Here is a 21,310-nt window from a genome sequence, read left to right on the forward strand (position 1 = left end):
TCACGCTTCTTTATTTCGGTACTATATACAGCTGGTTACATGCACGTCCTTCTCCTTGGTCGCCCTGGTCGAATCTGTCCTCTTCCTGTCCCCTGACCGGATGTGGTGTCCGGTGACCTGGTCACCTCCCTCACGACCCACAGGGTCCTAGTGTCTACTGTCCCTACTGTCCTGTCGCCTTGTCCGTCGTCTTTCTGTCAGGTCATGACATCTTCATGGAGCAGGGATTCTTTGAAGGCTGCCGAAATGTTATTGTCTACACGATTTCATAGGAAAAACTCATTAAAGCTCACCTCTCCTCTGATTGAGAGTTGGTCCTTGGAAGTGTTCAAGTCTGACCAAATCAAAGTAATTGAGTTTGAGTTCTCAGCTTAACATAATTGAAAATAACGGTCACTACTGATTACAACACGTATCAGTATTTGATTTTTCACATTTTCCAATAAACTTTAAACATTTTTACCACGCAGAGTTGCATACAGTGGCACGTAGCTCCAACGTTGCCTCTAGGTACAATCACATGTTGTAAAAATGTTATCCTTTTTCTTGAAATTCCTCCTACAACGAAAAAATACCGTGGGGAAAACTCACAGAAACTGGTATTGGAGGAGTAGTTATTCAGTAATATCATAATAAGTATTGTTTCCAAATGCGTCAAAATAGACGTGGTAAGCAGCTGAGCACTTGGCAGGAATCCTCCATAAATCACCTTTTTATTTGAGCGGCAAAGGAACCTTTACAGTTGTTAACTCGTTTAAAAAAAACCTCCTTGCTACCGTTCGTCCTGTTGAGTGGACTTGAAATAAAAATATATTCCAGAGTTGAGGGAGAAAAGCCTTAGCGATCACGGTTCTGTACCCTCGGGGCTGAGCGCCCCTCCCCCTCCTGCCTTTAGTAATCCCCAAGCGCGTGACAGACGTATACGTTTGAGTGCTTCCCAAAAACTGCCATGGATTCAAGCTCTCTGGATTAGAGCAAAAGTGACTGCTCGGCCTCTGAGTCGCTGTTAAAGAAAAATATTTAATTAAATCACCAAGCTCACTCTTCCTTGGTGCTGACGAAAGCTGTTACATCAACCTATGAAAACACTAATAATGTCTATCGTGCAACCAAAACATGTGATACACGTGCAAGGGTAGCATAGCTGTAATAAACTTGGCCCTGCTAAGTAAATTAATGCTTGGCCTTTAAGGTAATTATGTGCATTATAAACCCTGTGTTAATTTTAACTTTAAAAAAAAAATTACAAAGCAAATAGCAAGCAATAAATTATATATGCCTGAGGATCCATAAACAAAGAAAAATACGTTATCAATAACAAAAACCTGATACAACCATATAGAAAATGTGATCTATAAAGGGAGCAACTAATAACGATTGCCTTCCAAATATTTGTAAACTAAGGCATACAGATGTAAAAAAGATGTCCATAATGTAAAGGAGTAAAAGCAAGAAAAAGATAGGAAAACGTATAGTACAAAATAGCAAAAAAAGAAGACGAGGAAAGGTCAAAGAAAGAAAAGGTTTAAGAGAATTGAAAAAATGAACATGCAAAAGAGACACTAAATGAACTAAAATAAATTATCAAGATAAAAAGTGTGATATATACAAATATTGAACCAACTTATGTGACAAAATTATACCATAAAGCTAATATTCAGATATACATTACTTATGTGAGGCAAAATTAGACTGTTCTCATCCGCATAATCAGATGATAAGGTGTATCAATAACAAACGTAGGCAAAGCCAAAAACTCAGTGTAATAGTAGTTTCTGGCACTGACAGGAACTTTTTTGTGCAGATGCGCTCCTTGTGAAAGAAAAGAGGGCCCTATTAATGAGAAACTAACGCAGCACGGCGCCGCCAGTCATTTTGCTGCCCCGCGCTGCGTTAGTTTGGAAGTACAGGGATGCAACATATTTACAACAATATGTTGCATCTGTGTCACACAAACTGCTGCCATGCGCCAGTGCAGGCACCCTTGCACAATGGAGATTGTTTTTGTGCATATATTGTGTAGATATGTATATATCCATCCTTCCTTCATACAGGCAGTTGCCAGTAGGTAGTTTTAGTTAGGATTAAAGTTTCCATAGGACAAGCATTTTTTGTTTTGCCAATACCTTTGGCACTGCTGGATACATCTTCACGAAATAAAAATAAAAAACATGCCTTTTCGGTTCAGCTGCTGTGTTAAAAGTTTTGAGGTGGTCCCTTAAGCGGGGCCAAGAAAAAAAAAGGGGGGGGGGCAAGCATTTTCCCCATGTTATGTCTATTGGTTTTTTTCATTTTTTGAACACAACTACAGGGCCAACTGCTGAACTGAATTACAGCAAATTTGGCAGAAAGCTAGTTATAGGCCCAGAAAGTATGATTTTTGTTATTTAGTGTAAATCGGTTCAGTCATTTTTGAGATACTTGAGTTTAAAAAATATAGATATCTGGGGAAGTGAGTCCTTGCAGTGGACTTGCAGATCCTACTAAAATTTGATTGGCTGCCAACACCTCAACCAGGAACCAGTGGTGGTTGTAGGACGAAGTCCCCTTAGATGCTGAGGGTGCTTTGGGGCCAGGAACACCTCCTGTTAGGTCCAGTAAGCTCCACACAGAGCGGGACTGCTGAGAGGACTTGGAGTCCACACCCCCTTTCTTCACCACTCTGCAAAAAACACATTCTGCTGGTTGGGAAATTAATTCGACTTTACTCCTGCGGGACTCGTGACATGTTCTTGATGCCTAGTAATATCAGGACATCTCCACCAAACAAAGAAGCACTTGCTTCAAATTGTTAGGAGGAGTACACTTTTTTGGTGGAGATTTACTACTTTGTAGTCTCGTCATCTTCTGTATGTGAGGATTCATGTTAACACAGATTTCTGGATGAAGACACATGAGAAACAATCACATTACCAAAACACATACAAGGTCACTGGAGACATTTCCTTGTGGTCCATTACGCAGCTGTAGTGTAGAATATGCACTAGACATTTACCCAACGAGGCAGCATTTACTAATTAACCAGTAGAAATTACTCCAGGTGGGTAGATATTTTGTGCAAAGCTGTGGACTCGTGTTGGATAAAGGGGCAGGGAGGTTCCGTTCAGGCGCAGTCACCCCCACAGCTACTGATACAGCCATACAGACACTCAGACACCCACTCACACACCCATTCCGCCACTTTCACATCTACTCACAGACCCAGCTAGTCACTCACACTCTCACTAACCTACCCATACAGCCACTCACGCACCCACTCACAGACCCATATAGCCACTCACAAATCCACTTTCAAATGTTACAGGTTACAATTAGGATTTTTTATTTCAAAAACCTTATAAATTCACAAAAAAATCAAAAGGTTACATGGTTCGCAATAGTTAAGTTATGACATTTAAAACACCATACAAATTCACTGAAGAAAACAAAGGTTATAGGGACATTATACTTAGGCTCAGATTCCACTCGTACAAAATCAAATTCAGAAGTTATTTTTACCTGAGCTAACTATAACTAACGCCCCTGCAATGCACTGCTTACGACCTCACATATTATATCACTCATGGTCAGTGAAATCACTGATGGCATCATCCAAAGAACCCCCCACACATCCACTCATACACCCACTAAACACCTCGTACATCCACTCACACACCAATACAACCAGTTATACACCAACTCACTCAGCCAATGAACATCTCAGGCACCCACTTACTCACCCAAACAGCCCTTCACACAGCTACCCACTTACCCATACACATATTTACACCCACTCTGTCACCCATAAAGGTGCTCACACACTCACTCACCCTTAAAGTCATTCACACACAGATGTACTCACCCTACAGCCAGTCACTCACTGATACACCCACTCACACAACCCCATAATCACCAAAATAACACTCACACACCCATTCACTCACCCATACAGCATCTCAAGCAAGACAGACACTAACTCACCCATACAACAACTCAGACATCCACTCACATACCCATGTAACCACTTACATACCCATTCACACAACCATTCACACACACACTCACTCACCCATACAGCCACCCATACATTCACTCTCCAATATAACCATGTACACACATCACACAGAACCAACCACCCACTCAAACAGCCACTCCCTCATGCATACTACACTTACACACCCAGGCACTCACTCATACAGCCACTCAGTCACCCGTACAGCCACTCACTCAGCCATGCTGCCAATAACACACTCACCAATACAGCTACTGAAACAGCCACTCACTCACCCGCGCAGGTACTCACACACTCACTTACACACCCATGCACACACTCACACACCCGAACACCCATACAGCCCTTCAGACACCCACTCACTCAGATACACAGTCACACAGCCACTCACATAATATGTGTTAGAAATAGTATCACTCATTAGTATTACACAACATATAATAATTTGACTTTTGTAGTACCTTAGCATATATGTTTGACACTCATAAACATTTACAAAACACTCACAGTCACTGGATGATGTCATCAGTGATGTAATTTGAGATGTCCTCATTGATGTCACTCACCATGTCCTGAGTGATGTAATATGTGAGGTCATAAGCAGTGCATTGTGGGGGTATAAGTTGTAGTTAGCTCAGCTAAAAGTAACTGCTGAATTTCACTGGTTTATTACGATGGATATCTGAGCCTAACTATAACGTCCCTGTAACTTTGTTTTTTTCAGGGATTTTCTACTATTTAAAAATACTCTATATCATAACTATGATGTCCCTGTAACATATATATATGTATGTATATATATATATATATATATATATATATATATATATATATATATATATATATATATATATATATATTCACAGAAAAAACATAGGTTTTAGGCCATATATAGTTAGGGATTTGCATTTACAAAACCTTATTTTACTCGCATAAAACCATTGAAATTCGCATATATAGTTAGATGCGCTAACTATATATCGCGCACCCGCAATCCACTGCTGATGATGTCACATATTACATCATTCATGACATGGTCAGTGACATCACTGATGACATCACTGATGACATCATCCAGTGGCTGTCTGTTTCTGTAAAGTTAAAATATGTCTTACATATTGAAGAATGAGTGGATGTATAAGAGTCTGGATGAAGGATTAAGTAGGTGCATGACTGACTGTATGAGAGAGTGATTAAATGTGTCTCACTGAGTGCATGGGTTAGTGACTGAACTATCTTAATTTGTGCATCATTATATCTGTTGTTCTATGAACTGCTACATGTGTTGATCAGTAGCTATATGAGTAACTGTATGGGTTATTGATTGTTTGTCCAAGTATTTGTATGGGAGAGTGAGTGTGTGTGTGGGGGTGGCTGGGAGGTGTGTGACTCTGTGCATACATGTGTGAACAGTTTATTCACTAGATCTATGGGTTCAAAACTACATGTGGAAACAGCTGTATGGGTGGTTGACTGTGTACGAGTGTATTGGTGAGTGAATGGATATCTCAGTGCTACATGTCAAAGTAAGTACATATGTAAAACACAGTACATGTGAGAGTTCACATATATAAATTACTGTGCATAAGAGCCAGTGAATGTGTGAGTGGCTGTATGGATCATTGTGAACTTGTATCAGGGATTGTATAAAAGAGTAAATATGTGTTAGTATATGTTTGAATAAGTAAGGTGTGTATAACTGTATAGTTGAGGATATGGAGGTGTGATTGATTCAGTGCATGACTGACTAGGTGTGTGAGTAACTCCATGGATGAGTGACAGTCTGTGAGTGTATGTTTACTCTGAGTGTATCTAAGGTTATATCAGAGTCTGAAGAGGTTGATTTACATTTACATACATTTACATTTACATCGTATTATCACATGATTGATGTCATCAGTGATGTTGTCAGTGATGTCATTTGAGTTGTCATCAGTGATGTCATTTGAGTTGTCATCAGTGATGTCATCAGTGATGTCACTGACCATGTCATGAATGATGTAATATGTGACATCATCAGCAGTGGATTGCGGGTGCGCGATATATAGTTAGCGCATCTAACTATATATGCGAATTTCAATGGTTTATGCGAGTAAAATGAGGTTTTGTAAATGCAAATCCCTAACTATATATGGCCTAAAACCTATGGTTTTTTCTGTGAATTTCAATGGTTTTTTAATACCAAATATCAAATGCTGTCAAATGTCAAGTACATGATAGGTAAAAACATTTTCGTGTTTATGCACGCTGCTGTGCTTTGAACGCTGCCCCCCCTCCCCCCCCCTCTTTTCTCTTAGCAGTACTCTCTCTTTGCAGATAGTAAAGGGTAGTTAACGCAGGCCTTTGCCCCCGTTGTAATCCGTCGTGCCTGCTTCTCTCTCTATTTGATTAATTGCTATCCAAGCATTTACTGTTTTAGAATTGGTTCTCTTTGGTTCATTCTGTATTTACAAACAAGCACAATACTCTTTTTAGTCTTTGCAGATAGTGAAAAATAGTTTAAAAAAACAAAAGGAATCGAGCAAAATCAGTAGGCCACTAATGGGATCTGTTTTTGACCTCGCTAAAATAGAAACATTAAGAACAACCCCTCATGAGAAATACGAAACTAGTAAGATAAACTTAGCTCCACACCATGATGGCTGCAAGACAGCTCGACTCCGCCGCCCACCCCACCCCACCCAAAATAACGACAAACCCTATGCAAATATTATAAATATATACAACACATCAGCAAAGTAACAGGGTAAAACGTTTTATTAAATAACTATATACATGACAGCCTGCTGCAACATCGATCCAAATGCCTTTTGGTGACTCTTCCATTGTGAACATTGTCCCACAATCCGTTTGACCTGAAACGATTACACAAATAAAACATTTGTGAGTTTTAAATTTCCGGAGAAGTATAATTCACCAATAGTTTTCTCTGTAGATCTTTTTCCATTAACAATCCCAGTTCCATCACCCGCCCAGGATATCACTACTGTTAGTTGTCATTGTTGCTTCTGTTTTAATAAAAAATGTTTTAAGGTGTTTACTGTTTTTGTTGCTATGTATATATTTATAAGTTATTAAAGTGTTATAATCCTACTATTTTTTTCATTGATTATTGCTGTTTGAGATATTCCCTGTCTACAAACAGAGAAGAATAGAAATATTCTGTCTCCCTTTGCAGATAGTGAAGGATAGGTAATGCGGACTTTTGTCCCCCGTTGTAATCCGTCATGCCTGATTGATTGATTGGCTGGACCTTTATTGTTCAAGGAATAGTTCTTTCGAGGTACTCTCTGTTTGCAAATAACGTGGAATAGAAATATTCTGTCTAGTCTTTGCAAGTAGTGAAGGGTGGGTAATGCGGACCTTTGTCCCCCGTTTTAATCTGTCACTCCCCACTGATTGAGAAACTACTTCCACCCGGACCATTTATTAGAGGTACATCATCTGACTCAACCGGAGAGAACCCCTAATAAAGAAGACATATGTAAAATACGAAGTAATCCCTGTATCGTGTTAAACAGAAACTTTAGCATGAAACACACTTGAAAAGGAAAGGAAAGAAATCGAACAAAATCAGTAGGCCTCTGATGAGTTTTTGACTTTGCTAGAAATAAGAAACATGAAAGTGGTGAAAGAAGCCAAGCTTGACGTTACGGCAGCCACAAGGTAGCTAGACTCCGCCACCCCCCCACTGCTCCAAGCATGTCTGTCCCACCGCCCGCCACGCCCAATAACGGTAACATGAAATAAATACAAATCAGCAGATACCTACCCCCATTCCGGAAACTCCCGAAGTGCAACAGGTTCCCGGCTACGCCCATCCGGAAGACGAGGCCTTCGGCACGTGTAGGGCGAGTCCTGCTGGCAGCCGTCGGCCGGGGAGGTCATCCCGTAAGGTGGGCCAGGAGAGGAGCCGAGGCCGACGGGATTCTTCTTCTTTCTTAGATAATGACTGTGACAACGGGGGGGATGTCTTGCACATGCCACCGACCCCCCCCCCTCGTATCTCCTGGTCTGGCCCCGGCTTGATATGAGCTCCCCATTCGGGCCTGAAGCGGCGCCCTGCAGGCCACGGGGGGGGATGTCTTGCCTCTGCCTCCGACCCCCCCCCCTCTTATCGCCTGGTCTGGACATCACGGATATCAACGCCAGGTGTCGGCGTGGGGTGCGCTGGGAGGGAGAGGCGGCGCGAACGAGCCTCTCCCACCCCCCCAGGTGGGGGCCCCTCAGCTGCACCCCCAACGCTCCACTCACCCAACAAAAGGGTTCGTCCACTCTTGCGATACAGCGACGCTCCACTCGCCCAACAAAAGGGTTCGTCCACTCTTGTGATGCAGCGACGCTCCACTCACCCAACAAAAGGGTTCGTCCACTCTTGCGATGCAGCGACGCTGCACTCACCCAACAAAAGGGTTCCTCCACTCTTGCGATGCAGCGACGCTGCACTCACCCGACAAAAGGTCTCGTCCACTATTGCGAGGCAATGATGCTCCGCTCACCCAGCGGGGGTCTCGTCCACTGTTGCGGTGCAACGGTGCTTTTGAGTTCAACTACAAAATGAGTCCTGCATCCAGAAACGTTCTCCTCAACTTTGAAGATTCTATAAGAGCCACGGGGGCCCCCGACCCCCGATGGGGAATGACTGCCATGATCACCCACGGAACGACCACGACGTAGCCGCGGGACGTCGGCGCGCTCATGCCGGCCTCAGTCTTGAAATCACCAAAATCCTGCAAGACTACCAACTTGATCAGGTCCGGTGGGACACCAGTATGACCCGGTAGGAGAGATTTTTGCCTCCCACCCCTCTTTGACTGATGGTTCATGTCGCCAGTCCCCTCTACTACCCTTCAACGAAAACTTTTGGACTGCCGAAAGAGGTCCCGGTCCAACCACGAGTTGGTGAAGACATTTTGACTATACTTGGACCTTCCAGACCTCACCCAAAATGGCGCCGGTACAAATGAAACTATTGTGCCCCGATTGCTCAGCCTTGATATCATGAGATATGTATGCAGTTTTTAGCACATGAATTGATATGGGATAAGACTGATTATATGTTCGGACAATGAATTGATCCGGGATGGGTATTGATTATACGTTCGAACAATAAATTGACATGGGACTTGTACTGATTACACATTCGGACAATGAATTGATATTAAGTTCTAATGCATCATTGATTACTGTATTTATTGAAGGTTAGAATTGTCAACACTTTTGGTACTTGCTCACAATGAATTATCGATATGATTTTGTCGCACTTGTCGCACTTTTTACTGATTATATGTTCGGACAATGAATTGATCCGGGATGGGTATTGATTATACGCTCGAACAATGAATTGACATGGGACAGGTACTGATTACACGTTCGGAAAATGAATTGATATTAAGTTCTAATGCATCATTGATTACTGTATTTATTGAAGTAATACTGATCTCTCCTCATAAAATTAATTTTCCACATGCTACACAAGTCAATCTCATCTGCCCAAAGTTCTTTTGCAGATTTGGGACCGTTTCCCTTGCCTCTGACTCACTTATTGCTAAGTCATTGGTGGATGTTTTTGCCGGTCGGGGGTTATCCCCCAAATCTCGAAGTTGTGCTTAAGAATAATTAAGAGGGTGCCACCTCTCCATGTGCCGATGCATGGTATGATTACCATAGCGCTATTTTTTTTCTGTCCCTCTTGAGAGTTTTTTTTTTGCAGATGAGGCAGGTAACGAACCTGGCTTTAACTTTCTTTTCATGAGAAGGAAAAGAAAAAAATTGCCAGATAAAATTCACTTTCACATGGGACGTTCTTGGCATTTCTTTTAGTTTTTTAATGGACATGTTCATAAAACGATTACACAAATGAAACATTCGTGAGTTTAAAATTTCCGGAGAAGTATAATTTACCAATAGTTTTCTCTGTAGATGTTTTTCCATTAACAAACCCAGTTCCATCACCCGCCCAGGATATCACTACGGTTCCCCATGTCATAAACCATTGTTGCTTCTGTTTTAATAAAAAATGTTTTAAGGTGTTTACTGTTTTTGTTGCGATGTATATATTTATAAGTTATTAAAGTGTTATTTTCCTTCTACTTTGTTGGAGTGCTATATATTTTTAATGTGACACATAATTGTGAAGACTTTGATGTACAAAAAGGCATCCCTGGAATCTTCCGCTTCAGGTTCGGTCCCACACACCCTCACAGTGAGAATCCCCTCTCCAATCACAATACAGGATGGTTATCAGATTGCAGGAACGCGTGTAGTGTGACGGATCTCATCGGGTGGGGGCCTTGATCTACTGTAACTTCTTTGAAGAGGGGTGATTCTTTACAGTTGAGGCCATAAACTACATCTGCAGGGCTAGGTGATAGCCTGGGATGGGCCCGGACAATCGGACACAGAGGAAGAGGAGTGTCAGAGGGTGCAGTAGTGAATAGGGTGAAAGGCAGGTGTCGGGCGGGCACAGGGTGTGATTCTCAGAGAAGAACAGCGCAGATGGGAGGAGGTTTCTAGCCCATACATGAAAAAGAGAGCGGGAGTGACCAATGCGTGGGGGAGATGCTAGCGAGGGTGCAGACAGTGGGTCTGGTCAAGGCATCTAAAATGGCTGCTGTGCTCGACAAAAGTGTGGCATTGCAAAAAAGGCAAGATGGCGCAGACAATGTTTATCAATAATGATTTATTTATAACAAATAAAATATTTACTCGCAGTGACAAAATGGCGGTCAACACTTCCTGATTCCCATCGAATCGAACGTTAACAGATGTCACGCAGCAAAAAAAATAAAACGCTCACGCACAGCCGCTGGAAGACATGTATCAACATATATGAGCCTCCTCAGCCACCCTCAAAAAACATAAGGGATCAGGATACGTCTCCCGTACCCCCTTATACCCTGTAATTTAATTAAACCGAAACACAAAATGGCGAATTCCCGTTTCGCTACCAGTTTGCGGCCCGGTTCGCGATCCGGGAAGCGCTTCTACCGTGAAAAATCGAATTTTTTTTATTTTCCCCACGGGACCCTTTAATAACCCCAACATCATTCCTAGGGGGTCAAGAGGGGTCTACCTTGCCCCCTTTCATTAAATTCCCCCTTCGTTTTTCACCTCTTCTTGTCTCTCGATCCTACCGAGAGACAAGATGGCAGCCGCACCGGACTGTTTAGAATGTTGACAGACACCGGAGAGCCAATCAGCATCGCTTCGCAAAGCTCCGTGACGCGAATAGTACGCGATCTGGAGCGCTATCTGGGACGCTGTCACAGATATATAAATTTTTACAAACGTTAATTTCTCAAAATCCACTGGAGCACATATATTGAGACCCAGCAAAGGCACATCGGGCTAACAGTCCCTACAATTTTGCCAAGTTTCGTGCAAATCCATTTAGCCGTTCGAGCTAAAAGTGAGGCCAAACGCCCTATGGAAATTAACATGGGAAAAACGCGTTTTGGGACCCCCCTTTTTTCTCGGCCCCCCCTTGACGAAACCCCCCCAAATTTTCAAGGGCTGCTCAGAAACAAAATGTGCCATTTTCCTGAAAATTTCAGCCGATTCCGTCCACAAACGCCAAAGTTATTAGACATAGAATTTTCAAAAGTTCCATAGAGAATTAATCCTAACTATATATACCTACTGGCTATTGCCAGTAGGTAATATATATATATATATATATATATATATATATATATATATATATATATATATATATAATATAACGTTTCCCTCCCTGTATGGTCACCCCAAACATTTTGCCTTTCTCCTCCTATTCTATTAACCTTCTTTTTGTTAGCTTAAGACTCTGAGCACTTTACCACTTCTGATCAGTGCTAAAGTGCATGTACTCTCGTCACTAAACGTAGCTTAATTAGTTTACACCTGATTGTCATAATTAGCTTACTTATAAGTCCCATGTAAATTGGTATACCATACACCCAGAGCCTGTATTCTAAATGCTACCAGTGTGCCTACATCACTGGTTGTGCCAACCACACAAGTAGCCTTTCAAACCTGTCTCAGGCCTGCCATTACAATGTCTGTGTGTGCAGTTTATTGCCACATCATCTTGGCATTTCAACCACTTGCCAAGCTTTAAACTCCAATTTTATTATACATCGGTCACCCCTATGGAAGGCCCCAGGTAGACCTAAGGGCAGGGTGCAGTGTAAGTAAAAGGTAGGATGTGAACTTTTAGGTTTTACATGTCCTGGTAGTGACAAACAGGTACATTTATTTTTCACTACTTCAAGGCCTTTCTCCTCTCATAGGCTAGCATTTGGAATTCCTTAAAACACTTAAGCTATGAGTCCTGATTAGAAAGGAGTACCAAAATCACATTTCATATCTTTGGATTGGGAATGATAAATCCTTTTTTGTGGTCAACTTATCTTTGACATTGCTATTTTAGAAATGGCATTTTTAGAAAGTTATCTGCTCTTAACTCAGCTATGTGTGCTTGCAGCCTGTCTCTAATACACGCCTGGGCTGGGCGAGGGCTACTCTTTGTGCTTTCCCTCTAGACAACCACAAACACAGGAAGGGTGGTTGTGACAGGGGGCTAATTTGCATTCTGATAACCTTCCTGGGCAGGAAGAGGGAGAGGGAGCTCACACTTATATCTGAATAGGCTGTGTCCTGTCCCCACACAAATAAAAGTTTAGTCCCCACAAATAGACTGGCAGACAGGGCTGGGATTATAGTGGACCTGTGCACTACAAGAAGGTGCTTTGAAGTTACCATCCCCCAATTCAAAGACACATTTGGGTATAAGTGGCGGGGCTCTGACCCTATCAAATAAGTATACTACTGGACCTGGGAAGAACTCTGCTGGAGTAAAGACTGATGTGCCATAAGGATTGCCACTTTGCCTTGACTAACTGTTCCGTGGAACTGCTTCTCTACTTTGATAAGCTGCCCTGCTGCCTGCTGATCTCTGCCCTGCTGAGGACAAGGACTGGCCCTACCTCACTTGAACCCAGAGTGTCTCCAAGGGCTTTCTGTCCTGTTTTCTGAAATCTCAGGGACACAAAAGACTTCCTGCAATCCTGCTGGTGCTGCTGGACTCTGCCATCTGTGAGTCTTACCCTTGCCTGAGGTGCCCTCTCCAGTCCTGGGCAGAAGAAGTGGGTTCTTGCAGCTTTTCCCACATTGACCTCAACACAGCGGTGACTTTGCGCCGATCAGAACCGATGGTTCTCCTTCAACTTCGAAGCAACGGCTGCTCGACGACAGCGATTCTTACAGCCAGCGCAGCTTAACACAAACAGAGAGCACGACTCTGCATTGAAGCAGTGCCTGCATCGCAAAGAGGTTCGACACTGGGCCCCCTTCTTGCACCTGTGCAAGCAGCCACTGTTCCTGCATGGCATGGACTGCGCAGTACATGCTGTGCAGGATTGTGCATTGACAGTCCTTGGGTGCTGCAGTTCTGAGGCTCACATATGAACCTTTGTACTACTCTGCCACGGGACCGCCAAGCCGCATGCCTGCCATACACAAAAGTACTCATAACACGGCGGGTAGGCGGCGTTCTTGTTTGGTGGTGCGGGAGCGGGCGGTGATGTGGCGGCCCACACCACCAAACTTGTAATTGGGCCATTAATGCTCAAAAAACACTCTCAGACGCCACCCAAGCCAGTCTGCTAGACAGCTGTCTGCCCCTCATTTTTTAAACCACAGCAGCTGATGCAAAGCAATAATCATAATTTAGTTATCTCTTCAGACACTGCACCATTATAGACATGAACAATCGGTGCATCTTCGGTGAATCTATTTATTTTATAAAAACTGCCAAACTGTTCTAAATCACTGTGTTTAACCCTTTCGATGCTGATGACGAGCTCAGCTCGTCATGATGCACGGTTGAGCTGTGCTGATGACGAGCTGAGCTCGTCATGAATAATGTAAAATATGAATGACCAGCACAGTACGGGAAAACTGCTAGCAGCCAAGGTGTTAAAGATTGGACCGAGCTTCAAGTACCTTAGGAATAAGCAGTAAGATTTCTTTATTTCATTCTATAAGGTCAGAAATGCAGAGTCTTTCCAACAGCAAGAGCTAATCAGACTGACAACCATGCCAAAACAACAAAAGTCACTTCAAAAGCATTCCCTAAAGCCTAGAATGATGTCAATAGTATTAAATGAGAGCTGTGTGATAAACATGCTGAGATAGTTCTATTTGCTTCTAATAATCCTTAAGCATAGGGCACAGTGTGAATAAATGAATCCTAACAGTTTGACTCCTGGACTGTGAACAACCTGTCACTTCCCTAGCCTCTGGGGACAGGAGCTGCACTTGTGTGACAATTCTGTAATTGCATTTATTTATGCAACTTTCCTATCATGTTGCTCATTGTCTCTTAGGAAATTGAACAAGAGACCCATTTAGAAAATGAACTTGTCCATATGTGTTGGACCTGGTGCTCTCTACAGAGACGTTTTGCTTTACCCCTTCTGCTTTGCTGGGTTTGTTCTGTTGGCATTAAGACTCTGGGCTTTTTACCACTGCTAACCTGTGCTAAAGGGCTTGTGCTCTCTCTTTCAAACATGGTAGAATTGGCCTAGACCTAATTGGCACGTTTAATTTAATTGTAAGCCCCTAGTACATGGTACTGCATGTACCCAGAGACTGTAAATGAAATGCTACTAGTGGGCCAGCAGCAGTCAGTGTGCCACCCTCTAAAATAACACTTTAAAACATGTCACTGGCTTGCCAGTGCAGTCTGTAGTGCGGTTTTAAATGTAATTTCGATGTGGCAAAATACATGTTTTGTAAGACCTAAGTCATCCTCCTTAACACTTATTAGTCACCCCTAAGGTAGGCCCTGAAAGCTCCTAGGGCAGGGTGCATGATATTTATACATTAGGACATGTGAGTTCAAGTTTTACATGTTCTGGTAGTGAAAAACTCCAAAAGATTTTTTTTCAATATTATAAGGTCTATCACTCTCATTGACTAAAACTGGGTTATCTTGTTACATTTATTACGTGTTAACGTTGGATTGGGAGCAGATAAAGATATGCTATTTAGCCTCAAAAGAATGTAATTTGATATCCTCTTTAATTGTAAAGGGCAGGGTGGGCCATTCTGCCAGGAAGGCTAGGGCAGATCTGGTCCCTCACCCACTTACCTTTCATAGAGCTTCCCTCCAGCACACACAAAGGAACTTGACACTAGCCTTTTGTCACACAAGACTTCTTAGAACCTCGACAGGGGAAGGGAAGAACTTTCCAGAACCAGATGTGGTGGTTTGGACAGATGTTCTCACAAAGAAACAGAGGCTGGCACCAGATATGTATATTTACCCTCAACTCTTCAGAACACTTCTGGACCTGTGGACATTACAGAAGAAAATACTGCCCTGCTGTGAGATGCCTGCACTTCTGCTTGAGGAATGACTTGCTGTCTGAGAAGTAAGACTGAACCTTTTAACCTTCAAAACAGACTAATCTCAGTGACTCCAAGAGTCAGTTGGTTGACCTTCAGTTTGAGCTACAGGGACATACACTCTCCAGAGGCCACCCTGCAACTGCCAAGCGGCCCTGCTGTTACTGGATCTGCCTGGACCTACAACTCAACCTGAATGAGCCCTGCTGTCTTTGCTAGAGTGAGTTCCTGGAACCTTTGCTCTCCGTGCTACAGTGACTGCCTGCGACAACCAACAATGCAAGATCTGAACTTTGTGCTACAGCAATGACAGCCTACTGTGACCACTAACTCAAAGCTCCAGCAATGACCATCTGTGACACCCGACCTGATCTTTGAGCTGCAGTGACAACAGACCACGCCACAGGCCTGTTCTTCACAGCATACCCACACCCATCTGTGAGGCTTTTCCTGCTTTTCACAGCCTCTTCTGGAAGCCAAACTCTTTGCACTGGAATTTGAGAAAGTAACTCAGCTAGACTAACCTGGTCCCTGTATTCGACCCACTCCCCAGCCCGGTCATCTTGAAATTGTGACTGTCTCCTGGTCTAGCACAACCAGATGACTGCGAGTGGAGCTTTGTGATCTTAGACACAATAAATACTGAAAAATGTAAAACTGAATATCTCCAATTCTACTAATTGGATTTTTGTCATTGTGGTATCATTCCATTCACTAAAATGCACTCTATTTGACTAAATCCTATTTGGATTATGCTTGCATTGTGTTTCACATTATTAATGTTTGTGTGCAGCATACGTAATTTACATATTGCTTCTAAGCAAAGCCTGACTATTTTTGTGTCAAGCTACCAGAAGGTCAAGCAATGGTTAATTTAGTGACTTTTGTGGTTGAACCTGAGAAGGACCGAGGTTATTGCCTGAGTAGAGCTTACACTCCCCCAATCAATAACCCAATTTCTAACAAGATGTTAACATCAACTTGTGGAAATATGTTAAAGAAATACTTAAAATGTGATGTCAAAGATCGCCTTAGAAAGTGCTCAATAAATGAGGGAGGTTGTGTCCCTCTAATCTTCTTTGCATCTTAAAAAAAAAAATGTCTCTAATTTCAAGGTATCTAAACAATTTAGCATGATGAAGACCATATAGTGGTCGAGCAGATAATTAAATATTTTAATGTATTCCCCTTGTAATAATAATGTTATTAACATATAGATTTATCCAAATAACTTTACAGTTTTTATACACAATAATTGCTAACCAATTGGAGCTGCTAATTACTGTATCAGCAACCGAAAGTGAAACAGCACACGGTATAATTGCTTTAGATTGACTTCAGCCATAATAAGAGAGTTAAATGACATTGTTGGGTGGAACATTATTAATAAAAGACCACTGATTCTACCATGCTTGAATTCCTGCCTGTAACATGTAAATTACGCATAGAACTCGGCAGTGAGCTCAAAACGTCTTGTATAGGTACCTTAACGGATCATAATATTGATGTGAAAACTGTTGAGTGAAATTGTTTTAAATCCTGCAGTGCAAAAGACCCAAGATTTAGGGAAGCAATGGATTGTCTCTAAGTTTGGCAGGAACTTTAGCCACTTTAGCCATATGACTATAGTTAAATGTCCTTGTTTAGTGGAATTCTTTTAACCTATTTATCATATTTTCATTTCAGACGAAAGTTGGAGGACCAAGTAATGTTGGAGCAAGTTTTGAAGAAGTTCTAAATTCTACTGCTCATGCTAGTGCTCAGAGCTGCTCTGTTGCAGAAACTCAATTGCCAGAAGATGAAGAGGATATCCAGTGTTAAATTGAATGTATATGTTACTCTTAGCTGAGGTGGAACTGAGTTCCCATACACATGCTAGCTCAATCACATATGCGTACATTCTTTTATCTTGCTTATTTCTGTACTAAACAATTTTAAAATGTATCTAAGATGGGTCATTTCGGATAATAGTTTAATTAGGAGCAACTCTATTGAATAACCTCCCAAGGACAGACGACTGAACAGTGTTTTTGCTTATAAGTATAAATGTATTTTTAAAATGGCCATTTGTTGTGACAGATATTGTGTGCAATGCTGTACAGTTGCTCTCAGAATATATATACTGGTCTTCATTTTGATGATTCCCATGGTCTGATTCCTAAAGTATGTACATACATCTCAACTGAAATAGCCAAATGTTGGAACAAAACAGCCAAATTACATTTCATTTGTCACAACTGATATACACACCTTTGCCAACGTTCAAAAGGTTGGAATCAGTTCTCAATTCAACTTAATATTGTGTATTCCAGCCTAAATAGATTGCAATGCAAATATAGTTTCCAAGTTTTCTTAATTTAGATTCAGCTTCTTCTTCTTAGAGTAAGACAAGCAAAAGTCTAATGTTATTCTAGTTTTTTAACAAAACTGCACTAACAAATAGAAGCTGTTCATTGGTTTAATGTAGTTTCTTACATTTCTCAGAAATCAATATTGAGATGGGGAATAATTCAACTTGAATATGCCTAAATTAGCACACATACAATGATTAAAACATGTGTTTCATGACGGTGTTTTAAAATTCAAGTTTTCTGATGAGTTTTCGTGCTCTATATCTTACTTTAATACCTAATTAATTTTAATTGTGTGAGCTTTAAGGTACATGCAATGATCTAAAGTGAGAGCATGAGCCATAATGCACATTTTTTGTGTTCCAACTTAAACTGATGGGGTGGAATTAAATTTGCCAGTCAATATTTGATGTGACAATCACCAGTGTCTGAAAGAATAATTAATAAAATAGTGTATATGCAAGCCCCCGAGATCTCAATACACACCAAAAGCCATAGAAAGGCAGATAATTTAGAGATGTATAAACTCAACGTACAATTAATTTCACAACGTATTTAAAATGTCGACTAATTGAGATCCATGGAAATCTTCCTTAAGGTATTACGACCAGAGAACAAGACAATCATTTTGTTTCAGGTGTTTATATCATACACTTTTTACTACAGTAAATTTAAATGTGAAGAAAACTTATGTTTTAAAAAGAATATTGGCAAATCAGCATAAGCGAAGGAAAGTTTCATTTATCACTGATTCAATGTCTCCAAATGATATACTGCACAAACTTATCAATGTAGTTCATTATACTTTTCAGAACAGGGCTGTGACAACAGGGGTGATGCTTTTTTCCGGTATGCGTAGACAAGCACTTGTGTATTACAATGAAGAGAGGAACAACGAAAATTGCCTTACATTTTCAGAGTTTACCAGTACTGACAACAATTCCTCTATGTATTTTAAGGCTTCAGAAAGTCTGATCAAAATGTGGACTTTTAGTCTGACAAATAGTGTGTCTGACTCATACACTGACGTTCAGGGAGGTTACATAAATCTTATTCCCCAAATGGATTCTGCAATTTGCAGTAGGCTACCGCAGTATAAAATCAGACATTTTAATCACTCTACTGCCCCAAGTCAAATTCAGGGAGTACATGTAGGGTAGTGAAATCAGAATCTTGTTAATTGAATTGAATTGAATGACTGAATTCCAGTCATCAAAAAGATGAATCTCTTATTACTTTGTCAGATCCCTCAAAGCACAGGGTTTGGTATGGCAGAAAAATACCTTCCTCCAGATCAGAGAATATTACAAAAAAATCTAATAAAACAGGATGTGACTTTGAGTGGTCAACTGAGTACTCTTCTAGGGCACCGATGCAAATTTTAATTTGTGACAGATGTTTATGGTCTGCAGCTAAAATCTGAAATGTTGGGTGGCACATCCTTCAGATTGTGAAGAACTGATACATGTAGAATGAAAACTGCTGTCTGGTAAAACATATTGGGAGTTGCACTGTTTACTCCATCCCAACGTCCATTACATTCTTTGAATCATAGTTATCTTATGTTAAAATCACCCCATGTACTATTGAACATGAGCTAATTTTGACCAGCCCCTGGTTAGGTGCAAGACATAGATTAGTTGTCTAAATCACATTTAGAAGGAATAAAAACAAACTATCAACTGATACAGAAACCCCATTCTCTGACAGTCACTACACAAAAATAAGCTGAACTTGAAGGTGAAGTTAAAACATTGACATACCCTTCAACCAATATTAAACATGTATTGTGTCTATTGAAAATCATTATACTTAATTGTTTTATGGCTATAAAATCACCATGATCAAACACAGCGACCATGATTTTAACCACTTGTCTAGAGATTTGAGTATTATTTCTACTGGAGAAAGGTGACCTTAAAGTCTCATCTAACCTAGTCATATATATTGTAAAACTTTAAAATATCAATATAACTTGATGATAGGTACCCCAGTCTATCTGGAGTCTTAGGAAATGGGTTAGAACGGTAAGCTGTAAGTAAGAAGTAACTGATGTACCTCTGATATTCTACTAGTCCCTGAGGCAGAGTTTGAGTCTGTACTGAGACCCAAGTTCATCACAAATACAGAACTCCCTACACAGGCAGTTATTCAACAAGTGTGGCATAAAAAAGTTAATCACCAACACCATTCAGGAGAAGCACTTTAAAATGAAAAGTGTCCCCTGCAGAAAGCATACCACATTCAGCCAGCTATGCCAGCTGAAGGTGATCCCTTCCATCTCATGCCAAAGTGGCCAGAACTCTTGGAGGAAAGTCCTAAAGGATGAAAGGTGCTCTTAAGTAAGCGGAGGCACCCGAAAGAGCTCTGCCATGATGTCTAGAATTCTCCCTAGGAATTTAAATATGTTACACGTGGACATATTACTCAGACACATAAAAAAACTAATTTGAGGTAATACATCTATACATTATGTAAAAACGGAATTGATATTTAATTTGGTTTACCTTTTGAGTGCCTTCAAAACACCTTCATGTTCAGTCTGCTCTTCAAAGCATTTTGGCATAGTACCACTGAACAATAGTATAAGTTTCCGATTTTCCCCTCAGCAGTATTACCATGTCAGTCCGAAATCTGCAACCTAAGATATCGTAGGATAACACTATACAATCACGATTTTCGCCATTTCAAGCTGTCAAACTCGGCCCATACAATTGTTGTACCTACACACACTTATCAGATTTAACCTGGAGAAATGTGTGCAGAGAAATAATGAAAAAACAATCTTTGTACGGTTGCTAATTCCAATTCTGGTGCAATTCTGGATCAAATCTCTGTTTACACCTGAAACAGGATTACCATATCACCCCGAATGTGGCCCTCAATATTTAAAGCGTAATTATAGAACTGTTGACCTAAAGATACAAATATACTTGGAAGGCTTGAAAAAAAATCAAATGTTTTAAAGGCGAGTATTCATCCTAAATAGGGACATCTGGGAGATGACCAGCATGCATACATTGCATGTAACTAAGAGCAATAAAGGCAGCGGCTAAATATTTTTCTAGTGTTACGATTTAATGTGTTAAAATGTTATTCACTGCAGTACAACATTTTTGAAAGGAGCAACATTGTCATTACCATCTCTGCCAATAATAAATTTTCAGCAGCCAAAATGACTATTTGGTATGGGTATTTTAGCTCTCAATTATGCCACATTTGAACTGTAAGGCAGAAGCTGGCATTATATTTAACTGCATAATTATAATGTTGCTTAGTAATAACTATGGCAGTAGAGCTTTTTTTTACCCATTTGACTTCATTATGCCTTGAATTGGCAAGGATGTCCAAGTTTGTCTAAATTCGTTTTTTAATTGTAGTTATATTGGTCTTCTGCTTGTGAAAAAAAAACTGTTTAAAAGGGCGGTATACATTTATAATGCTTCAGGCTGTTAGCACTTTCTATATGCTAATTTCAGAGACCATAAAGCACTATCAGATGGATCGAGTTCCACAACTGAGCTAGGTCAACAAATCTATAACATTTAATAATATGTAAATCTCATTTCGCTTC

General features: G+C 40.9%; 1 protein-coding gene across 2 annotated transcripts in view; it reads left to right on the top strand.

Moving 5' to 3' along the window:
* The window catches only part of TPD52L1 (TPD52 like 1), a 1,161,028-nt gene extending 1,140,056 nt beyond the window's left edge, over positions 1-20,972 (top strand). For both annotated transcript variants that reach the window (XM_086925324.1, XM_086925325.1), the window contains one exon: positions 17,072-20,972. In XM_086925324.1, coding sequence (XP_086781450.1) covers positions 17,072-17,206 — 135 coding nt within the window. In that variant the 3' untranslated portion in view covers positions 17,207-20,972. The remainder of the gene's footprint in view (positions 1-17,071) is intronic.
* Positions 20,973-21,310: the final 338 nt, after the last annotated feature.

Source organism: Lissotriton vulgaris, chromosome 6 (genome assembly GCF_964263255.1).
Source record: "Lissotriton vulgaris chromosome 6, aLisVul1.2, whole genome shotgun sequence".
NCBI classification, from domain to species: domain Eukaryota; kingdom Metazoa; phylum Chordata; class Amphibia; order Caudata; family Salamandridae; genus Lissotriton; species Lissotriton vulgaris.